Below are 23,128 nucleotides of genomic sequence, written 5' to 3'. Positions count from 1 at the left end.
ACTTAGAGCTTCTTGGGAACAGTGAGTGTGTCTTTCATCTCTATAACTCATACTAAGAACAGTGCCTGGTATTTTTATCAATTTATCTTGCCAATAAAATTATTCCTGATTTTCCTTTTTCTTGTTCATCCAAGAAAAGTCCAAGGCAAGATAAAAAGGAACACGGTAGAAATCCATTTAATAAAAGCAAGATTTCAACATTTTAATCTTTAGCTAATATAGTGAGTATTCAAACTTTGCTATTCATTGTCATTCCATTACAAGGAATACATAGTGAAGGTGACGATAACTAAAGCTATCAGTAAAATAATTCAATTTTCCCTCTCTGTAAAACTGAAAATAAAATAGAAATAATCTGTCATAAATGGGGATTCTCTAAGACCCAATTTATTGGTACCAATTGCATAGTGCAACAAACACTGGATTTCCTACTCTGGGGAAATTGAAAACATCTAGATACTGATTGTTATGTCTTTCTGTGACAGACGAATGCCTCAAAGACAACTGAGCATTGTCCTTTAGTTATAGCCATGTTGAGTGTTGTTTAACATCAATAATGAGGAATTGGTTTTACTAGAATGAGGGACATATAATCTCTGAAAGATTCTTGAAGACATCATTTCTGAGATGATTCAAATACATATGTACCCAGTGGTGGTCTCTGTAGGTCCATCCAGTTAAAAGTCTGTAATCACCCAGCCCCACATATTGTTAAAATAAAGAAGAGTTTCTCTTTCTCCAGCTTTACTTTCCCGATCACTACACTGACCAAATAAAATTAACCTGTTTACTAGTTATTTTATTTTATTCCCTAGGTTATATCAGTGTGCGTGTGTATGTGTTAACAAATCTAATAGTAGATTGCTCATCAGAAACACAGTTATAGTCACCCTTTTATAGTACCTAGGTAGTTATCAATTAATTAATCTGTATATTTTAATGATTTTCTACTTCCCTAAAGAATCAGAAAACTGTTGTAAAGTCTAAGATAACTGATACTTCATTACTTGTTGCAAAATAGAATTCATTCTAAGTGGTAGAGTCCCACTGGGGAGTGCTAATATGAATGATTACCATTATATGCAATCTACCAAAATGAGCAATTTCATTGCATTTAGTGATAGTAGCATCGTCAAAAGTGATTTACGTTTATATCACTAATGAAAATTAGTACATTCTCCACACTTTCTGGCTTTTCTGTGTTCCTTCTGTGGCAGTATAGCTTCTTACTACTTGCATTTGCATTTATAAATTATGGAGTAATGTTTGTGACAAGCAGTGGATGAATGTGTTTTGCTAAGAATCTGGAATTTTATTATCCGACTCCTCAAAAAAATCTTCTGTGATACAGTTCACATTTCAATTTAACTTCTTTTAATTTCAAATGTGTCTTGAGTACCCTTTATGAGTTTATCATAACGCTATACTTTGTCTCTCCAGCTAAAAAATTTCTATGAAAAGACTAAGAAAAGTGATCTGGGGACAGTCTTGATTGAAAAAATTTGAATGACATCAAATATTATCATATCTGGAACATTTGTTCTGTGTCAAAAAGTGTGGTATATACTTGACATGAATTACTTCTAACCCTTGCATTGGAAGTAATTTAAAAATAAAAATGGAATTATTTCCCCAATTTTGCTCAAAAGTGGTTGGACCAATATTCAAACACAGTTGTGTCTGATATCAAAGTGTGGGCTTTTATTCTGACACAAAGCCAGAGTTAAGAGTACAGAGGTGCCATGGGGTTGTATGCTGCCTTGTATTGTCTTATCTTCCCAGACTCAAAAAAGACAGAGACTCTGACCAAGCATTTCTCTCCTTGGTTTATACCAGAACAGATACGGACAGGGCCCTGGTTCACAGGGTTAAGAATCAGTATATCATTCAGTTGGTAATTTTCCTTTCTTCGACTTCTGGCAGAAGCTCTCTCTAGAGCCAGAGCCAATTGTTTTTCTCTAATGACTTAGAGGGAGGTTAGCCTGAGGCTATCCTGAGAACTGCAAGTCTATTTATCATCTTTTTCTTTATTCCATGGATGGTATCCAACATGCAGCTTTGAATGGCCTCGTGGGGACAGACATGTGGATTGTTTCCTCTCTAAAAAGAGAAACACTTATAACAAGATTTGGCTATTTTCTAGAATTACGAATGCAGTTTGTAAGCAATTATAAAAGTATGTGCATACTTATTAAAATTCATTCCTTGCATCCAAAATAATATATTTATTAAGCTGATTTATTTGCAATTGAAGGTGGTGAACAGTAGAAATGAGACATACTAAAGATGCTGAGACTCTCCAAAGCTTGGAAGTTCGTGAGCGTGTATAAACTGTTTATGATAGAAGACAATTAACACATCCCTTAACTAGGAATAGAGAGATTAGGAGTAAGACTAAGAGTCTAGCACCCAGCCCAGGTGTTAGAACCTAAGAGTGAGATCTCTTTTGTTCAATGAAATAGGACTCTCCTCCTAGAAAGAGTCCAGCTTATTAACTCCTGTAGTAACTGTAGACAATGCCTTTTTAAAAAATAGACTTTATAGGAGCTCCTGTTGTGGCTCAGTGGCTAACGAACCTGACTAGCATCCATGGGGAGGCGGGTTCGATCCCTGGCCTTGCTCAGTGCGTTAAGGATCCGGCATTGTGGTGAGCTATGGTAGGTTGCAGACGCAGCTCATATCTCGCATTGCTGTGGCTGTGGTGTAGGCTGGTGGCTACAGCTCTGATTAGACCCCTAGCCTGGGAACCTCCATGTGCTGTGGGTGCAGCCTTAAAAAGACCACGAAAAAAAAAAGAGAGTTTATTTTTATTAAGACAGAGAAGCAAAGATGAGCACTGTCTCCAGACTTTGGCCTCACATCTCTTCCTTACTTTTTGCCTTTGTTCCTCTTTGCCAGGTTTCTAGCCAACACCACTTTCAGAGGCCTCAGTGGCTCCATCAGAGTAAAAGATTCCACTATCATCAGCTCAGAGAATAACTTTTTCATCTGGAATCTGCAACATGACCCTATGGGAAAGCCAATGTGGACACGCTTGGGCAGCTGGCAAGGGGGGAAGATTGTCATGGACTATGGAATATGGCCAGAGCAGGCCCAGAGGCACAAAACCCACTTTCAGCACCCAAGCAAGCTACACTTGCGAGTGGTTACACTGATCGAGCATCCATTTGTCTTCACACGGGAGGTAGACGATGAAGGCTTGTGCCCTGCTGGCCAGCTCTGTCTAGACCCCATGACTAATGATTCTTCCATGTTGGACAGCCTTTTTAACAGCCTCCATAGTGGTAATGATACAGTGCCCTTCAAATTCAAGAAGTGCTGCTATGGATATTGTATTGATCTGCTAGAAAAGCTATCAGAAGACATGAACTTTGACTTTGATCTCTATATTGTTGGGGATGGCAAATATGGAGCCTGGAAAAATGGGCACTGGACTGGACTGGTTGGTGATCTCCTGAGTGGGTCAGCCCACATGGCAGTCACTTCCTTCAGCATCAATACTGCACGAAGCCAGGTGATAGATTTCACCAGTCCTTTCTTCTCCACCAGCTTGGGCATCTTAGTGAGGACCCGAGACACAGCAGCTCCCATTGGAGCCTTCATGTGGCCACTCCACTGGACAATGTGGCTGGGGATTTTTGTGGCGCTGCACATCACTGCCATCTTCCTCACTCTGTATGAATGGAAGAGTCCCTTTGGTATGACTCCCAAGGGGCGGAATAGAAATAAAGTGTTTTCCTTCTCTTCAGCCTTGAATGTCTGTTATGCCCTCTTATTTGGTAGAACAGCAGCCATCAAACCCCCAAAATGCTGGACTGGAAGGTTTCTGATGAACCTTTGGGCCATTTTCTGTATGTTTTGCCTTTCTACGTACACAGCGAATTTGGCTGCTGTCATGGTAGGTGAGAAGATCTACGAAGAGCTTTCTGGAATACATGATCCTAAGGTAATACTTCTTTTTACTCTGAATTTCCTTATTATCTATTATGATTTCATATATTATTGTGTCTTATGCTGTAGTATGTCTATATTCTTTAACACATTTCATATTCTCTCAACCATCCATAGAAACTAGAACTAAATATTTGAACTTAATATTTCATTGTTTTATTAAATGAAACAAAAAGACTGAGGGGTTTTAGGAGATATGTGTTCCAAAGTAAGTCTTTCTGGTAGAAACATCTATTAGTGCCATTTTTGTGTTGTGTTAGTTAACCATCTGACAGAATGGCTCTCAGGAAGTAATCTTACAAAGTGTTTTCCCTCAAAGCAAACTTCACCTACTGATTAATTATTTCTCTTGGGAATTAATTGAAATAAACAGTATGGTTTATGTTTTAAATAGTAAAGAATCTTTTTTCTCACCATTAAAAAATAGAAAAATAGGAGCTCTCATCATGGCTTAGTGGTAACGAACCCAATTAGTACCCATGAAGATGCAGTTCAATCCCTGGCCTCACTCAGTGGGTTAAAGGTCTGGCATTGCCGTGAGCTGCAGTGTGTGTTGCACATGCAGCTCAGATCTGATACTGCTATGCCTGTGGCGTAGGCCAGCAGCTGCAGCTCCAATTAGACCCCTAGTCTGGGAACTTCATATGTTGCAGATGTAGCCCTAAAAAGCAAAAAAAAAAAAAAAAAAAAAAGAAAAAAAGTAAAATAGAATTTCTCTTGTGGTGCAGTGGGTGAAGGATCCAGTGTCATCATTGCAGCAGCTTTGTCCACTACTGTGACACAGGTTTGATCCTTGGCCTGAGAATTTCCACATGCTGTGGGCATGGCCAAAAATAAATAGCAAAATGAAAAGAACTAAAATTTTATCATAAGCATGCAAAGTCAGATGCTAGAAAACTCAATAGGTGTAGACAAGGAGTAGTAAACTAACTGGGGTGGCAAGATTAACTAGGAACAGGGTGTCCTTATAGAGTAAGGAAGGACGATCACCTTGGGTTTGGAAGAAGGTGCCAACAGTCACATTACAATATCCAAGAACATTCAAGAAGGTTACATCTATTCCAGGCTGCCTTCGATACCCTAGATGTCTGACCCTAAGGGTACAAGGGAGGAGGGGGGGTGGAGTTCAGGTAAGCAGGTAAAGCAGCGGTGATACTCAGGTAAGGACTGTCACATCCATGTTCTCTCTGGGCTGAAACAAGACCTCTTTGAGTGACTGGGAATATGGAGAACTTGGTCCAACTTGCTGGGTGTAGAAAGGAGGTGGTTGTCAAGCAATTGGAATAGAGCTCAAGGGGCTATTGTAGTCCCAGTGGGAAACCTAATGCAGGTCCAGAGCAGAAGTGTATTCTGATGCCTAGGACACATCTGGAAATGATTAGAGAAAGCTGCAATTCAGTGGGCATACACAGGACACACCATGTTTAAAGCAGCTTGTACTAAGCTGAGGGTTTCAAAACTCTTCATGCCTTTTCAAATATTCCTTTTCACACTTAATCTCATGGTACTGAGTCATTTGTTACCTATTTCTATCAAACATTTAGGATTAATTGCACAGAGCACCAACACATAGGACATTTATGGGAGTTGCCTTGTTTCTAATGGTTAGGACTTAGCCCTTTCACCATTGGAGTCTAGGTTCAGTCCTTGGTTTGAGAACTGAGGTCCCACATAAATCTGTTGCATGCTATGGCAAAAAAAAAACAAACAAAAAAAAAACAAAAAAAAACAAAAAAAACAGAGACATTTACTATTGTCTTTTGTTAAATGATGGAATGGCCCGGAGGGCTGGTGGCAGCTTTAAAGAAGGCTCATAAATGGTTTGGATTAGGATATATGATCTGTTCTGCAAATAAATGCATGTGAGAAACTTGACCCATGTACTGAAAACCTGCTGGTAAGAGATGTGAACCTCATGAAAAGATTTAACAGTGGGTCACTGACTAGGCAACAAATTATGTTGCCTGTTAATGTGCACTCAGCACTGTAATTTCTCGACTGGAATTTAGTGAATACAAGTAAGTTCTATGGTATAAATACACATGTCACCCTAAAGAGAGATTTTGGTGATACTTCAGCATTCATACTTTGCACTAATATTAGCAGCCTATTTATTCTCTGCCGTAAAAGGCCTGTAGATCTTGAAAGGTTCACCATCTTAATAGGGGCTTACTCAGATTTTCTTGCAATAGTCTTGCCAGTGTGACGCTTAAATTACCAACTCAATGTGGAAACCATTCATTCAAGTATAAGAAACAATCTAGATTAATAAGTTCCTGCTGTATAGCACAGGGCACTGTATTCAATATTCTGTAATTCATAATGGAAAAGAATATGAAAAAGTATATATATGTCTATTTGAATCACTTTGGTGTATAGTAGAAAATAACATAAATCAACTAACTTGAATAAAAACTTTTTAATAAATATAAGCAAAAAAAAAGAACAGAAACAATCTAATATAATATAGGCTTGTTGTTATAAAGATTCCGGACCATTATAATATGTAAAAAAAAGTGAACACATTGCAACTAGGGCTTCATTAATCAGAACCAAGGATTGCCAAAATTAAGTCATGGTTGTTACACATGAGAAACTGGAAGCAGTGATTATTTAGGGAATTCAAAAGAAAAGCATAAAGATTAAACCATACACAGCAGTAGAACATTTTTTAAACAATCATTTCATCCCCACCTCCACCAGAATAAAAAGGTAGCATTTTTTATAACTCTAACCCAGCCTAAAAGAAAAAAGGAAAATGAACCACATCAAGTAGTAATGTCTTAATGAAGTGGGACAATTTTAAATCTAAAACATTTTCTATTTTATTTTATTATTTTTTTGTCTTTTGTCTTTTTATGGTACACCTGCAGCATATGGGGGTTCCCAGGCTAGGGGTCTAACCAGAGCTGTTGCTGCCAGCCTACACCACAGCCACAGCAATTCAGGGTCCAAGCCACATCTGCGATCTACAGCACAGCTCACGGCAATGCCGGATCCTTAACCCACTGAGCGAGGCCAGGGACTGAACCTGCAACCTCACGGTTCCTAGTCAGATTCATTTCCACTGCACCACGACAGGAACTCCCAACATTTCAATTTTAGATAATAAATGAGTTTCCACTAAGGTTCCTAAAAGTGTATATTTCTTTTCTAATGTTGTTTTAACATTCAGGTCTCTCATTTGTGTTTCTCATTTAAAGATACCCAGATAATTTAACTAAGCAGTACTCAACATCTGGACTTTGGCAAATAATATTGGTTCCAGAATTGTTTGGTTTTTCATCCAGATATATGGTATTATGAAGATGACATAATGCCCTCACCTTCCCATAGAGAGGTATGATCAAAATAATATCCCTCCTCTTTCAGTCAGCATTCATTCTTAAGTATATTCTAATCACTCACATGAGTTCTTTTTTTCTCTTATCAGTGCATCCTTTTTTTTTTATACTAAATGAAGAGGAGAAATTCAAAAGTAAAGTAAGGGAGAAAACATAAAAAGATAAAAACACAAGGAGAAATAACTTAGAAAGTTATTAGCATGCCAAAGTTTAGAAATAAATGAAATAAATCAGAGTTCAAGGAAAAGGTGATCACCTTTAAGGGAAGGCTTAATTAGTGTTGGTGACATGGCTCAAATCGTCACTGTCAAAAAATGAGACGCATGAACACTGGGAGATCGTGACAAGGCTCTTTACTTCTGCGGAAGGACACAGGTGCTCAAAAAGCAGATGCAAAGAAGAAAAGACCCTCCCTATTTATCCCTAATGCAGGTGATGTACCTGTCCACTTCCCATTGGTCAAGTCAGGGTGCATATTCTTCTCACTGGCTAATTTGAAACAAATTGTTACTGGGAGAAGAGGGAAAGAGGAGGGGGGTCGCAGGAAGGCGTTTCAGCCGAAATCAGAGCAACATGGAGTAACCAAGATTTCCTTTGCTAGAAAAGACATTATGTTACTTTCCACATTAATAAGATAAAATATGTGCTTATTCTTGGAGAAGATTTGGAAATTGAACGTATGTGTTGAGGGAGTTAGAGTGACCATTCCAAGGTGAGGAACAGAATGAACTACTTGGAGGTGGAAAGTATAAGGCTCAGTCAGGCTATTCTTGAGGACTTCACTTTAGCCACAGCATGCCACGTGAGAGGAAGGAGAAAATCCAAGTCTGAAAAAGTAAGCTCCATTGAGATATCAGAGGATCTTTAACATCAGGCTAAGTGAACATTTGACAATAGAGAGCCACTGACATTTTTGAACAATGGAATAGCATAGAAGAGCAGAATCCACTTAGGATGGTTGTTTCAGCAGCAGCATATAAACTCAATGAGAAAGACAGTGGACAGACTTGAAGTTACAGCTGTTGTTACTGATAGAAAGAAGAAAGGAGCAAAAAACTTTGTGGTGACCAGGTCAGTAGGACTTGGCAATTAATTGAGTGTGAGAGGCAAGAGTCATACCTTCAAAGTTGTACACCCAAGTAAATGAGATGATGGTGCCATTCAAGGAAGCAGAAAAGGCAGTTTATGATCTAGAACATACGGTGATCTGTTCAGTTTCAAATTTGACATTTTAAAATCTGTGCTGGGGAATTCCTATCATGGCTCAGTGGAAATGAATCTGACTAGCATCCATGAGGACGCAGGTTCAATCCCTGGCCTCACTCACTGGGTTAAGGATCTCGTGATAGTGTGAGCTGTGGTGTAGGTCACAGACTTGGCTCAGATCTGGCATTGCTGTGGCTGTGGCATAAGCTGGCAGCTACAGCTCTGATTCGACCCCTAGCCTGGAAACCTCCATATGCGGAGGGTGCAGCCCTAAAAAGACAAAAAAAAAAGATATTAAATCTATGTTAGACATCTGGGTGAGATCCAGCAGGCATTTGGAAATAATGGAGCTAGAGTTCAGGAGTGAAATGGAAGCTGGTAGGAATCCTAAGCAAAGAGGTGATACTGGGTAGTAACGCCCCAGAGGAGTATGAAGTCCCCAAGGGAGAAGGTGGTAGGGAGAATAATTGCCATTTGATGAGAAGCAACAAGCATAAAGAAAGTCCCAAGGTGTTAGAGTATGGGATTTGTGGAAAGATGAGGTGGAAGATAAGGAGCTAAAAGTGCCATGTATCCAAGTCATGCAGACCCTTGAATGCCTCCCTGTAGACTGATATTAACTTTTTAGGATGAAGATTGATATTGTTCCACCTGCCCAGTCTAGTCTCTTACCAGTGGTTATCAGAGAGGACAGAGGATGAATAGCACCCAGTCCATACCATGAGAATTAGCGTGTGTGTGTGTGTGTGTGTGTGTGTGTGTGTGTGTGTGTGTGTGTGTGTGTGTTTTAATGTCTGATGAAGCTGGGTTTTTGTGGTTTGCTTTGTTCCAGCATTTTTTAGGATTATGTTACTGTTTTTCAAAATCAGTTGTTGATAGCATTTTAGTTCTAAGGAATGAAAAGGTATCATTTATATAAATGTCACAGATCTCCTGTGGTTCTATTGGGACATTTGCTTTTCTGCTGTAAGGTAAAAAATCTCCTAAATCTGAATTGAGAGGTGATCTATATGGGGTATTAGTTACACTCTGAAGATTTTTCTACCCCTGACTCATGGTCTGTCTTATTCCCTTTCATATCTTTTTTTTAAAAAAAATTTTATAGTTGATTTGCAATGTTCTGTTGATTTCTGCCCTACAGCAAAGTGACCCAGTTATACATATACATACATTTTTTTCACATAATCCTCCATCATGTACTGTCACAAGTGCTTAGCTATAATTGCTTACCCACTCCAAATGCAGTAGTACTAACCCCTAACTCCCAATCCATCCTGCTCCCTCCCCCTCTGCAACCACAAGTCTCTTCTCCATGTGCATGAGTTCATTTTTTTTCTGTAGATAGGTTATATTAGATTCCAGATATAAGTGATATCATATGGTATTTGTCTTTCTCTTTCTGACTCACTTCACTTAATATGAGAGTCTCTAGTTCCATCCATGTTGCTGCAAAGGGCATTATTTTGTTCTTTTTATGGCTGAGTAGTATTCCATTGTGTATATGCACATCTTCCTAATCCATTCATCTGTCAATGGACATTTAGGTTGTTTCCATGTCTTGGCTGTTGTGAATAGTGCTGCAATGAACATACAGATGCATTTATCTTTTTCACTGAAAGTTTTTTCTGGATATACGCCCAAGAGTGGGATTGCTGGGTCGTATGGTAGTTCTGTATTTAGTTTTCTGAGGTACCTCCGTACTGTTTTCCATTGTGGTTGTACCAATTTACAGTCCCACCAGCAGTGAATGAGGGTACCCTTTTCTCCACACCCTCTCCAGCACTTGTTATTTGTAGACCTACTAATGATGGCCATTCTAACAGGTGTGAGGTGATACCTCATTGTAGTTTTGATTTGCATTTCTCTGATAATTAGTGATGTTGAGCATTTTTTCATGGGCTGTTGGCCATTTATAGATCTTCTTTGGAGAAATGTCTATTCAGGTCTTCGGCCCATTTTTCAAGTGGGTTGTTGGTTTTGGTTTTTTGTTTGTTTGTTTTTTGTTGTTGAGTGTGTGAGTTGTTTGTATATTTTGGAAATTAAGCCCTTGTTTGTATCGTTTGCAACTATTTTCTCCCATTTCTGTAGGTTGTCTTTTTCTTTTTCTTTTTTTTTTTTATGGTTTCCTATGTTGTGCAAAAACTTGTAAGTTTGATTAGGTCCTATTGGTTTATTTTTTTGTTTCTATTTCTATTGCTTTGGGAGACTGACCTAAGAAAATATTTGTATGTTTGATGTCAGAAAATGTTTTGCCTATGTTCTCTTCTAGGAGTTTTATGGTGTTGGGTCTTATGTTTAAATCTTTAAGCCATTTTGAGTTTATTTTTGTGTATGGTGTAAGGGTGTGTTCTAGTGTCATTGATTTACATGCAGCTGTCCAGTTTTCCCTGCACCACTTGCTGAAGAGACTGTCTATGTTTTTCCCATTTTATACTTCTTGCCTTCTTTGTCAAAGATTAATTGACCATAGGTGTCTGGGTTTATTTCTGGGGTCTCTATTCTGTTCCATTGGTCTGTATGTCTGTTTTGTACCAGCACCACACTGTCTTGACTACTGTAGCTTTGTAGTATTGTCTGAAGTCTGGGCAAGTTAGGCCTTCTGCTTTTTGTTCCTCTGGATTGCTTTGGCAATTCCGGGTTTTTTATGGTTCCATATAAATTTTTGGATTGTTTGCTGTAGTTCTCTGAAAAATGTCATGGGTATTTGATAGGGATTGCCCCTTTAATATCTTTTCATCCCCCTCACCTACTGGATATCAGGACAGTTCCCATTGTACTGTGCTCAGTTTTGATCCCATTTTCCCTACTTCACAGCTCAGTTAATTCACTTTGGTGAAATTTCCCTCTGCCTCCACTTTAATGCTCTTGAGCCCTGCCTCCTTCCCTTCTCTATCTCTTCTTTAGTTATCTTGGAATGATCTCCACATTCTCCCTATTATAATTGTGAGCCTGATATCTTTGAGAATACCAACTCCCAGGCTTCCTAGAACCATTTTATTAAGAAATATACCCTAGGAATTGATGTCTTCAGCTCTTAGAGGCCATCTAAGCAACCCAATCTAAAACAGAGATTGCCAGTGGCTCCATCTACTCCTTCTTTAAAACTTCTTTTCTGGTACATAAAATATTTTTGAATAATAATAATAATAGTGTTTTCTTATTTTTGTGTAAATAGTTTCTATCTCTAACCCAAAATTTTGGCTGTAGTTTTTTTGGTATCAGTCTTGGAATCTAAAGAACACTTAGGAAATATTCCAGTGGGAAATGTGTTTGTATGAAAATCTGTGGACTTAAAAAGTAAGATTTGTGATCTGTTTCTATACCCAGTCCATCAGTAGATTGAGTCCTGGCTGCATAAGCATCTATAACCATGATATCAGATAACTTACAATGATTGTTATAACTCCATTTTTCTTCTTGATCATAATTGTTTAGCATGCTGGCTATCCATTTAACACAATTAATAAAACTGTAAAGAGTGTGAACATTTTATCACCATTTCAGAGTTGAGATTCAGTGGCTTTACCAACTAGTTTGAATCAGGAATAAAATTAAATGCAAAAGGCTGTGCAGGATAGACCAATTTATGATTCACAACATGTTACAGCAGCCAAGGCAAGTTGGAATGCCTTTTTTTTTTTTCTGATGGGGGTCGGAGGGAAGAAATAATCTTGTTGCTGGCTGCTCCTACAGATAACCCTAAGGGAGAGGTACTTCCCTGCTGTGAAAATGAAATTCAGGAGGATGGTTCTGTCTTCACTTAACCAAACTATTTTTGCCAGAATAATTTATTTTACACTAAAAGTAATATATGTAGCTTCTCACAGCCTCCCACTGACTCTTCTGGGAAGCAGGCTCCATGCGTCAGAGCAAGATGGCTCTTTAAGCACGAGACCATGAAGCAAGGATTTGTGAGCAATGTATTTATTAGAGCTTATATGGATGTTTTCTCTGACATAAAACTAGCACTATTCCTTATAGGCAGTGCAGAAAACAGAGTAATGTAGACAGATGGAAGCAAGCACCCATTGTCTCATCATCCAAAGTCATTCCTCTTAGCCTTTTGGGATGATTGACAGATGGATAAAAACCACAGTATTATTTTTATCCAGAGATGTCTTGATCTGGGTCTCTGGTCTAAGGAGTAGACTTGCTCATTCTTAAAACATTCCAGCCATTGACATCCAATCTGCTGAGGTATAAGAGAAGATGAGGAAATCACTTCATAAATCATAAAGTGCACTAAAACATTTTTTAAAAGCCCTATCTCCCCTCATAGAGTTGCATTGACCAGTTGAAAGGATACAGGAGCATTCAAAATGAGGTATTTGCTGATTTTAATGTACTTTTAAGTTCTTTTTCCAGCTTCTCGTATAAAATGCCCACTTTAGCCCTGTGTCTCTAATACCAAAAAAAGTCATCTTCTTAGGAGATTAGTGTCTTTTTTTTTTTTTTTTTTGTACTGGCAAATGATAGTGCTGCTTTAGAAAAACAATCCTGGTAAACATTCAAGTAAATATTAAAAATTAAATAGTCCTGCTGTGAAGGCAAGAGCAAACTTTAACCAGAAATGTTAAAGTAAAGGACACTCACATAGCCCTAGTAGGAAATGATAAGCATTTCCCCAAATAATAAAAACTACCTTCACTGATCTTCACATAACAGCATGTAGCTGCCCAATGAAGCATATGAATTCATATAATAAAAGCTGGCCTTGAAGGAGGAAGGGCGCCAGAACACCAAGGCAACCAAGACACTGAAAATGGTGTTTGAAGTGAGAGGAAAGAAAACTGAACTACACCAGACCTTTCATATATTCTTTCTTCAGTTCATCCAATAACAGCAACTTTTGTTTCAGTCTCCACAGTAGATGGCTGGGAATTTAATAGTCAGCAAAGCAAACACTATCCTTGCAATGTGGAGTTTAGTGGAGAAGAAAGACATTAATCAAGGGAACACATAAATCAAGTAATGATTTAAATCGTGGTTAGTTACTGTGAATGAAAACACAGCAGAATCTGAGAGCTGGGCCGGAGACCTGATCTGAATGGAAAACAGCGAAGCCCCACCCTGAGGAAAGAAAGTCTGGCTGAGATCTGAAGGAGGAGACCTCAGGGAGGCAGATGAGCAAAAGAAGAGTTAGGTGTGGTGTCAGAGCATCTTAGGAGAAGAGCATCCGTCTCAGGGTGACATGGCAGCATGTGCAGAAGCCCCAAAGACTGGAGGGAGAGAGGTACAGTCCTGACCCCCATCATGAGCTATAAGATTGGAAATCCAGGAAAAAGCGAAAAAGAATAGGACAAGTAATAAAGTAGAAGGGTTTTATTACCAGACAGTCTAGAGAGAAAATTTCTCAAAAGAAGACTCTAAGGAATGCTAGGGTTTGAGCAGAGCAGCACATCCCCTGGGCTCCATGTACTTTTAGGTAGGAAGTAGAATAGGAGAAACATCCCAGTCACTCTGGCAACAAAAATTCGTGATAAATGAGGGAAATGTCCTCTGTAAAAATTACATTAAAAGAAAATAAATTTTTTAATGTATAAAACATAAAAGATGGTTTAGATAAATAAAATGTACTGATTGTTGCATATATCTTGTGAATATACTAAAAACCATTGAATCACACACATTAAATGGGTGAATTGAATAGCATGTAAATTATATCTTAATAATAAGTTTTTTGTTTGGTTGGTTGGTTTTTTGGGGTTTTTATTGTTAGTTTGTTTGTTTGCTTTTTAGGGCCACACCTGCATTGTATGGAAGCTCCCAGGCTAGGAGTCAAATCAAAGCTACAGCTGCTGGCCTACGCCACAGCCACAGCAATATGGGATCCGAGCTGCATCTGAGACCTATACCACAGCTCACAGCGAAGCTGAATCCCTAACCCACTGAGTGGGGCCAGGGATCGAACCAGTATCCTCATGAATACCAGTTGGATTCATTTCTGCTGTGCCACAACGGGAACTCCAATAAAGCTTTTTTAACAAATGACAAGCAAGCAAACAGCCATAGTACCAAACTGGAAGACTAAGTATTTAAAGATGTGAAATTTTTCCTTGCTTAGTTTAGAGTGTAGAGCAATTTCAGTCAAAATCCCAAAGGATTTTTTGTTGGTTTTCTTGATTGTTACTGAATCTTCTTTAAAAAATTATATATATTCTTAAAAAAAATTCAAGGGATTTTTTTTTTGTTCTAAATATTGTAATAATATTAGTAATAATAATAGAAAAAGCTAATACTCATTGGCCATTCCCATATGCCGGGCACTGATGTAAATGACCTTAATATAGTACCTGCCCCCATTAAATAGTCCTAGAAATTAAAATAATCCAAATAAATCAACTTGCATAGTATCTGACAACTAGGGGCACAAAATCATAATAAATAGTTAAAAGTCTTATCAGATTTTAATACCAGTATTAATTATAATCATCTTGAACAGTTAGCTCTCTGATTATCTGCCTGTCTCTTTCTCTTTTTTATTGCCAGTGTGATTTGGGTAAAAGACAAGATTCTCTTTTTGAGCTATCTTTTAGAGAGCTTGGAGACAAAATTCTTGTGCACTAATAGCATATTTATTGTCATCGTGGTATGCATTTTAAACATCATTCCTAGTTTCATATCATTTCTTTTTCTACCTCACCCTATTTTAATTCATGCTATCTTATATTTTATGTGACCTTTAAACTGCATTAAATCTTTTCAGGAAGAGAGCAAGGTATACATTAAAGTAATATTAAAATCAAGTAATAATAAATTTTAACAATTCAGAAAATAAAATTCATCAGTAATTTTTAAATGTTAAATCTTACTTGTAATCAAAGAAAAGCTAATTGAAATAGTAATGAGATGATATTTTTACTATCAAAATAGGAATTTTTATTGATAGTTCTCAGTCTTGGTGGAAGCAAATTAGGACTTGCACCAGTATAGACTGCTGTTGGGAGGGAAGGTTGTTACAGTATGTTCATAAATCACTTTGGCTGTTAATATAAAGATCTTTAAAAGGGTTCATGCCCTTTCACCCTTGACTTTCACTTCTAGGAATCTGTCCAAAGGAAATAACTTAATATGTGGACAACAATATATTGCAAAGATGCACTGCAGTCCTACTCAAAATAGCAAAACTTGGAAACCACATAAATGTCCAATGATAGTACAATTAATACATTACAGTGTCTTGGTGTGCTGTAAAAATGCAACTAATAGAGATGGTTTTGAAGAGTTTTAAAATGTCAAAAATTCAAAATATGTTAAATGAAAAGCTGGGTTACAACACCGTATACTATATTTCCAATTTTGTAATATGCATATGTACAAGCAATAAAGAGAAGCGACTAGAAGGAAATATAATACAATATCAACAGCATGGTCTTTGAGCAGCGTTGTTACAGAAAATATTTATTTTATTATTTCTGCTTTATATTATCTACAATGTTAGTGCATTGTTTGTTATGAGAAAGCACATAATAAGCCAAGTAAGAATGAGAATAATGCAGACATAAGACAATAGTCATAGCAGCAGTATTTGCTCCACACACACTCCTGCTGTCTGCAGCCTTTCAAGTCCAGGTAGAGCGAGTTATTCAGTGAGTAGGACCTCCATAACAAAATCTTTACATCTTGAAGATGCTATGCTTTCCACAGAGACTTTGGGGAGCATATTTCATTCCAATCCAAATTATTTCCTTCTTGGAACTTAACACAATCCAAAATTGTCATGCTGTCTATTTAAGTTGTTAAACTGCTATGTCTTGCACATCCCTGGATCCTCAGTGTTGGGTGAACCATAAATATTTAACAAATGTTCTTCAATTAATAAATGAATGAGGAGTTCTCTTGTGATGCAGTAGATTGAGGATCCAGCATTGTCACTGTAGCAGGTTGGGTCACTTGTGTGGCATGGGTTCGATCCCTATCCTGGGAAATTCTACATGCTGCAGGTGCAGCCAAAAAATAAAATAAAATAAATAATGAAAAGTGGAAACATCCATAGAATAGGGCTATAGCATTATGCAGGGATTACTTTGAAGTTTATGCTTTTGATAAGACCATTCAAAGCCATTCTCCTACCAGATGCAGTGGAATGAATAGAAGGAAACCCCTCCAGTAAGAACAATATACTATGGCCCAAAGAGCAGAGTCCTGGTGTTCGATGTATATTTGTGTGACGTTTGGCAGGTTACTTGCTATGGCCTCTGTGTCCTAAGGAATACAGGACACAGAGGAAAGGAATACAGGAGATATTCTGAAATATATCTAGTTGAAGTTCTGATACCATCTAACAGTAGATTATAAATTCCATGAAAGTAGAGACCAGATCTAGCTTATGCACCTGTACCCCTAGAGCCTAAGCATTTGGCAACCACTCATTCAGATAAGTAAATAATGGGTAAATAATGTACTTAGCCCCAAGGTCAAGCAGAGGTGCCCAGCATATGTTCAGTAGGAAAGAAGCAGAGGGCAGGAGCACCTCTGACTTGCATTTGGAGAGTGTGCCAAGTGAGTTTCAAATTATTTCCAAGAGTGACCTGGAGTGTTTGAGCCATGGGATTGATATAAGCACATCACCAAAGCAAAAGAAAACTTAAGAGCATGATACCCATAGTGTAGACAAGGGTGAGAGATGTAGGATCCTTGAATGGGAACACAAGACAGATGATGCTGCCACAGCCAAGGTGGTTCTGAGTCTCTGAGAGCAGATTGTGGAGTTAGGTCAGGAACATTTAATGATCCAGTAAGGACTCATTTAAAAAATGATTATGTCTTTTCCCTTCCTGAACATTCCTCAAAGAACTTTAAGAAAACCGTCAAGACTTTGCTAATTCAAGTTGATAAATGGAAAACTAAACAAATGAGCATGCAATCTGTTTATTTCCTTACCTACTTCCAAAATAATTTTGAGATGGCATCTTTATAGAATTTTTTAAATAACTGCAGCTTTATTACTTTCAAATAGATACAGTAATTCATACTAACTGCAGCAGAATGTTTTCAATTAGGCACCCTGCTGGGTTTCCTTTAATGAATGTCTAAGATCATTTCCTTCATTTGAATACAAACAGAAAATATACTAAATTTTTGCAAACCCTTCCCTTAAATCAGGGGAAAATTGGCCTTTAACTTTTTTTACATTATTTACCTACTTAGCAAGCAGTACCTTTATATATAGGTACTTTCTATATCAATATATCACAGGATATTTATAAATATTCACATATATTACATAATTATAAACAATTATCTGTGTACATGTCTATGGACTGTATGTTCACACATGTGTATTTATATTATTTTAAAAGTTCATGCAGGAGTTCCTGTCATGACTCAGTGGTTAACGAATCCAACCAGGAACCATGAGGTTGCGGATTCAATCCATGGCCTTGCTCAGTGGGTCCAGCATTGGATCCAGCATTGCTGTGAGCTGTGGTGTAGGTCACAGATGTGGCTCGGATCCTGCATTGCTGTGGCTCTGGCATAGGCCGATGGCTACAGCTTCAACTAGACCCCTAGCCTGAGAACCTCTATATGCTGCAGGTGTAGCCCTAAAAAGACAAAAAATAAAAAATAAAAATGAAATAAATAAATAAATAAAAGTTCATGCAGGTTAAATGGACACATGCATTTATATTAGAGAGAATTATTACTCTAGGTCACTCTTAGAATGTGGAAATCACGTAAGAGGTACTCCCCATGCTCCTCTGTCCTACTGGGCTCATCTTGGCCACACCTCACCGCTTGGTCTCACATCATTCAAACCATTCAAAACCTTCGAAAGCATTCCATACTCAATGCTGTAGAATAGATAGAAGGAGAGCCTCAGGAGGGGGCGATGTGCTGAGATACAAAAGGCAAAGTCCTGAGGTTTGAGAGAGAGACGTTTGTTGCCAAGTTTGATGCTTTACCCTGTGAAGAATCTCATTTTCATGCTCATTAAATATCTATATGTCTGTGAAGATGTTGCAGGCAACCCCTGAAGGGACTCCTTTTATGTCTAAAATATATACATTTAATTGCCCTAACAGTGCACTAAGGTGGATGTTGGATTTTTATGATTTAGTCTCAACTTGACATTTTGGTTCTTCATCAGATCAGAAGCTAGAGTGATCTAACCACCAGTGTGTCTAGTGGAAGCCAAGAAGCTTAACTGTGAGTTCACTTTGATTATTAACTCCATCTGGGAAATTCAGCCACTTAGGGCTTAGTTTTCCCAATTGCAAACCTGCTTCGGCCAATTCAATATACAGTATACATATTGTACAACATATATATACACATATATATGTAGATATATATACACACCCATATATAAAATACAGATGATGCTACTCATAGCTTAGGTTCAAAATGAGGCTTTTTTCTCGTGCATGACCTGAAGATATAGAATTAATGGAGGTGACTCTTACCGCAAATAAGAATGTGATGGTATGTATATAAATATGTGCATCTTCTATGATTTATGTTTAAAATTATGACCAGTCAGCATACTGAGGGTCTTACATGAAGTATTTAGCTTCATAATAGGATCATAGATATAATTTCAGGAATAGGAACTGAAAATATCATCAGTAAATAATATAGTAATATGTACTGGACACCTGCTATGTTCTAGGGACTATGCTAATTGTTTTACATGAACTTTTCTCATTTACACTACTGCATCCATACAGAGGAGGAAATGGGGCTAAAAGAAATTAGGTAACTTATCTAAGGCCATATAGCTAATAAACGGTGAGGCAGGACTCATATCCAACAGTATCTGACTATAAATTATTCCTACTCAGTGTTTCATTTATACGTGTCGTAAGAATGTCATCCTCAACCTGATTTATTCCAACCAGCCCTCTCCCCACCCCGGGTCTTAGTCTGGGAAAGCTGCTCAAGTGCAAAGATGATTCAAGGGCACAGACAGTGGCTGAAGCTGTGCCATTTGACTTTGTGCACACACAGTCTATGATTCAGTGTGCAATGATGAAATGAGAAAGATACAGATCTAGAAAGGATCAACTCTCACCCCACCCTCACCACCAGCATCACTACTAACCTACCCAGGGAAGAGTTATATCACTACTAACCTATCCGGGCAAGACTCTGCCCTCCTGGGCACTTCGCAAACTAAGAAAAAGGAGCTCTTTACCTACACTGTACAACAGTCACCACATCTAACCAGCAGTGTATCTAGTGGCAAGCCAGGAAGCTTAACAGTCAGTTGCTGCCCTGCTCCCACTCCACCACTGCCTATGAACTGGCCACCCAACTTCTTCTGGCCTGTGGTTAGAAAGCTCCAGATGAAGCCATAACTGTCTGACTATGAGCTCTGGTGCTAATTAATCTTCCTCTACTAAATCCCTCAAAATGATATTCCACTCCACCTTCAGCACCGCTCAGCTCACATAAATTTTGTTCAATGAGGACAGAGACTAAATCAGTAGGTATTGTTTGTACTATTGAAAGCCTAGAAACGATCCATAGTCATTAAGAGGAGATTGGTTGAAGTAGTGTGCATTCCTTCACTGGTACATAATGTTGCTTTTAGGGGAAAAAAATGAGCTAGATATATATTTTCAAATTAAAAAGTTGATGTACAAAATATGTTTATAAAATAAAATACTAAGTAAAAACATTCTATGAATATTTTAAGTTTTACTGAGTTAACACTCATGTAGAAGGGTTGCTCACCCCTAGAAATAATATCAGAGGCTCCCCAATCTTTCTTCCAGCCACAGATCCTGAAATTCTCCCATCAGCCATTTCTTTGTATTAAAAAAATTTCCTTCAGGGAGTTCCTGTCATGGTTCAGCAGTAACAAATCTGACTAGTATCCATGATGATGCAGGTTCGATCCCTGGTCTCACTCAGTGGGTTAAGGTTCCAGCATTGCCCTGAGCTGTGGTGTAGGTCGCAGATGTGGCTCGGATCCCACTTTGCTGTGGCTGTGGTGTAAGCCAATCCCATTCTCATTCATGGAGAATTTAAAAAGCACTATCTAAATCATTTTTCCTCAGAAGGGAGGTCCAAGGACCAATGATTTTGGCATCTCCAGGAGCTTGTTAGAAACAGAATCTGGGAGTTCTCTTGTGGCACAGCGGGTAAAGGATCCGGCATTGTCACTACAGCAGCTTGGGTCGCTGCTATGGTATGGGTTTGATACCTGGCCTGGGAACTTCTACCTGCCATGGGGGCATGGCCAAAAAAAAAAAAAAAAAAAAAGAAAGAAAGAGAAATGCAGAATGTCAGGCTCTGCTGCATACCTACTAAGTCAAAATCTGCATTTGTAGCAAGATCCCTGTGTGTTTCATTTGTACCATAAAATTGGAGAAGGATTTAGTGTTGTGTCTACATGAAATGATGGATGTTCACTAAACTTACTGTGGTAATCCTTTCATGACACAGGTAAGTCAAATCATCATGCTGCACACCTTAAACTTATACCGTGCTCTGTGTTAGTTATATCTGAAAAACACAGGAAGGAAAAAATTGGGTAAATAAATTTTAAAAGATTGAAGAAGTATCTCTGGAGGTTAGTTTCCATGTGCACCAACATCAGGTCACTTTGCTGCTGGCCCTTTGCCTTTGAATCTATGGCATGTTCCAGGACTAAACTTGACCTTCATCTTATAAGTGGTGTCATGCCCTATTAACAAGTTTAAGGTTCCAGTGAAGAAAAGAACCCCTGGTCTCAGTTTCTGGTTGACCCTCACTGCAAAAAAGTTCTTCCTTGGGTTGCTTTGTGAGCCTTTTTACTCTTGTTCTTTCCTCTGTGGAGATAGCAATCAACTTATCAGCTGCTGCTTTGAACCATTGTTAACCCATTTCTCACCCTGCCCCTCACATCTTGTAAGTCACTTGGCAAATCATTGTTTCCAGCTCTTCCAGAGGAGTGAAGGGCGATGCCCCTTTACTCACAAAACGTTGCCATCGGCACAGGCTTGCATTGGTTCTTATCTGCAATTGACTGCTGAAAGAAGAGAAAGTATTACATATGGGAAATGCAAGCTTTTAGCCTGATGCAGCTATTTTCTTTTCATTTTTACATGCTTTTAGAAAATGACTTTTGCTTCACTACTATGACAAATAATAATGGCACAAATGGTTTGTAAAGCTCTCTGTGGCTTCCCAAGTGCTTTCACTCTAATACCTCAGTTTAGCCTCTTTGTCTTTGTGAGGCAGAAAAGACATTTAAGTAGGAGAGAAGACTGAGGCTTAGAAGAATTTAGTGATTTTTCAAAAGTTCAAGCTGCTACTTGAACCCAAGCTTCCTCATTTCAGATCCATCATTATTTTCAGTACAGTCTGCTGCCTCATATTAAACTATGTTCAAAACTTTTTAAACATGCAAGGGTAGGAATGCTCATAGTTTCCAAAGATTTGCTCTGAATTTCAGGAATGTAATTTAAGAAAGATAATTATCAGAAAAAATAAGAAAATCATACTATGTTCATTTAATTACTGCTCCTTGTACATCTGGTACTTGTGAATTACCTTAGGTTTTTGGCTGAATTAAACTTTCAGGGAGCTGAATAGTTTGCAGGTCAGATATAAAATCCAGCAGCCAATATACTAAGAGCCAAACTGAAGTCCAAGAATGCAGAATATATTTTGCTTTGTGTCATGTACCAAATGACTAATACGCAGCAAGGGCTTTCAGGGTTATAATTTTAGCCCAAGGTTCTGGTAACTACATGAAATCCTTGAGTGGTTTATGATATCATAAGGTGAAATTATAGCTCCCCATAGGCAAAAGTTGTTGAAATGCTTTCAGCCATTGAGTACCATAACTAGCCTGTCCTCTATAGCAATTATAGGAAAAACCATATTAAATTCCTAGTCATATTGACTAATGACTTTAAATATAGAAATTATTTTTCAAATGAGAATAGCAGGCAGGCAACTCGTTCATCTGTCCTTTCCATAAATATGTATAAGTCACCCTGCATCTGCTATGAAAAGGGCTGGCTGGGGTTACAACAATGGACAAGTCGGATCCTAAAACCTCTCCTTGGAGAACTTTCATTCTAGCAGGGGAATCAGACATTAAGTAATCATAAGTATGAGATAAGTATTATGATGATGCTAGTGTATTAACAGGAAACTCATCAACTTGGTGGGAGTGGGTGGACACGATCAGAGAAGGCCTCCTTGAGGCAGTAAACATAGAGCTGAATGAACTCTGAATGATGAATCAGAATTATGAAGGATAAGAGGAGAGGAAGGCTCATCTTAAGCAGATAATGAGACTGAAAAAAAGAGACCTTGAAAGGAGAACACAGAGATCTAACCTCTCTCCAAATGACGAGAACAGCTGTGTGGATATGCTACAGGAAAATGTGGAAAAGAATCAGAAAATAATGTAACCTAGACACTAACAAGAAATATGCATATATAACATATTTGTGTGTATATGTAATTCTTTTGTATATTTATACTTCATATGTATTCATATGATAAATAGGTCTCATACATTTATAACATACATATTTCATATGCTTGTATGTTATATGTATGTATAGCATAATATGCTGGGTATAATATATGCATATAATGTAAATGTATGTATAATGAGGAACTGTATATATAGTACAGTCTATAATATATGTATATTTTATATGTGTCTATATGGATGCGTG

At 38.0% G+C, this 23,128-nt stretch overlaps 1 protein-coding gene across 8 annotated transcripts in view; it reads left to right on the top strand.

Moving 5' to 3' along the window:
* GRIN3A (glutamate ionotropic receptor NMDA type subunit 3A) overlaps positions 1-23,128 on the top strand; it is a 156,103-nt gene that overhangs the window by 58,174 nt on the left and 74,801 nt on the right. For all 8 annotated transcript variants that reach the window (XR_014824944.1, XM_021066896.2, XM_021066903.2 and 5 more), the window contains one exon: positions 2,899-3,946. Coding sequence is in view for 7 of the 8 variants with exons in the window: in XM_021066896.2 (XP_020922555.2) it covers positions 2,899-3,946 (1,048 nt within the window). In the remaining variant the exon portion in view is untranslated. The remainder of the gene's footprint in view (positions 1-2,898; positions 3,947-23,128) is intronic.

Source organism: Sus scrofa, chromosome 1 (assembly GCF_054392235.1).
Source record: "Sus scrofa isolate SSC_HxYL_T2T_F1_AM1 chromosome 1, Sscrofa_HxYL_maternal_Yorkshire_Landrace_v2.0, whole genome shotgun sequence".
In the NCBI taxonomy this organism is placed as follows: Eukaryota; Metazoa; Chordata; class Mammalia; order Artiodactyla; family Suidae; genus Sus; species Sus scrofa.
Note: the sequence above shows the minus strand (reverse complement) of the source record. Positions and strands in the feature narration are given on the sequence as shown.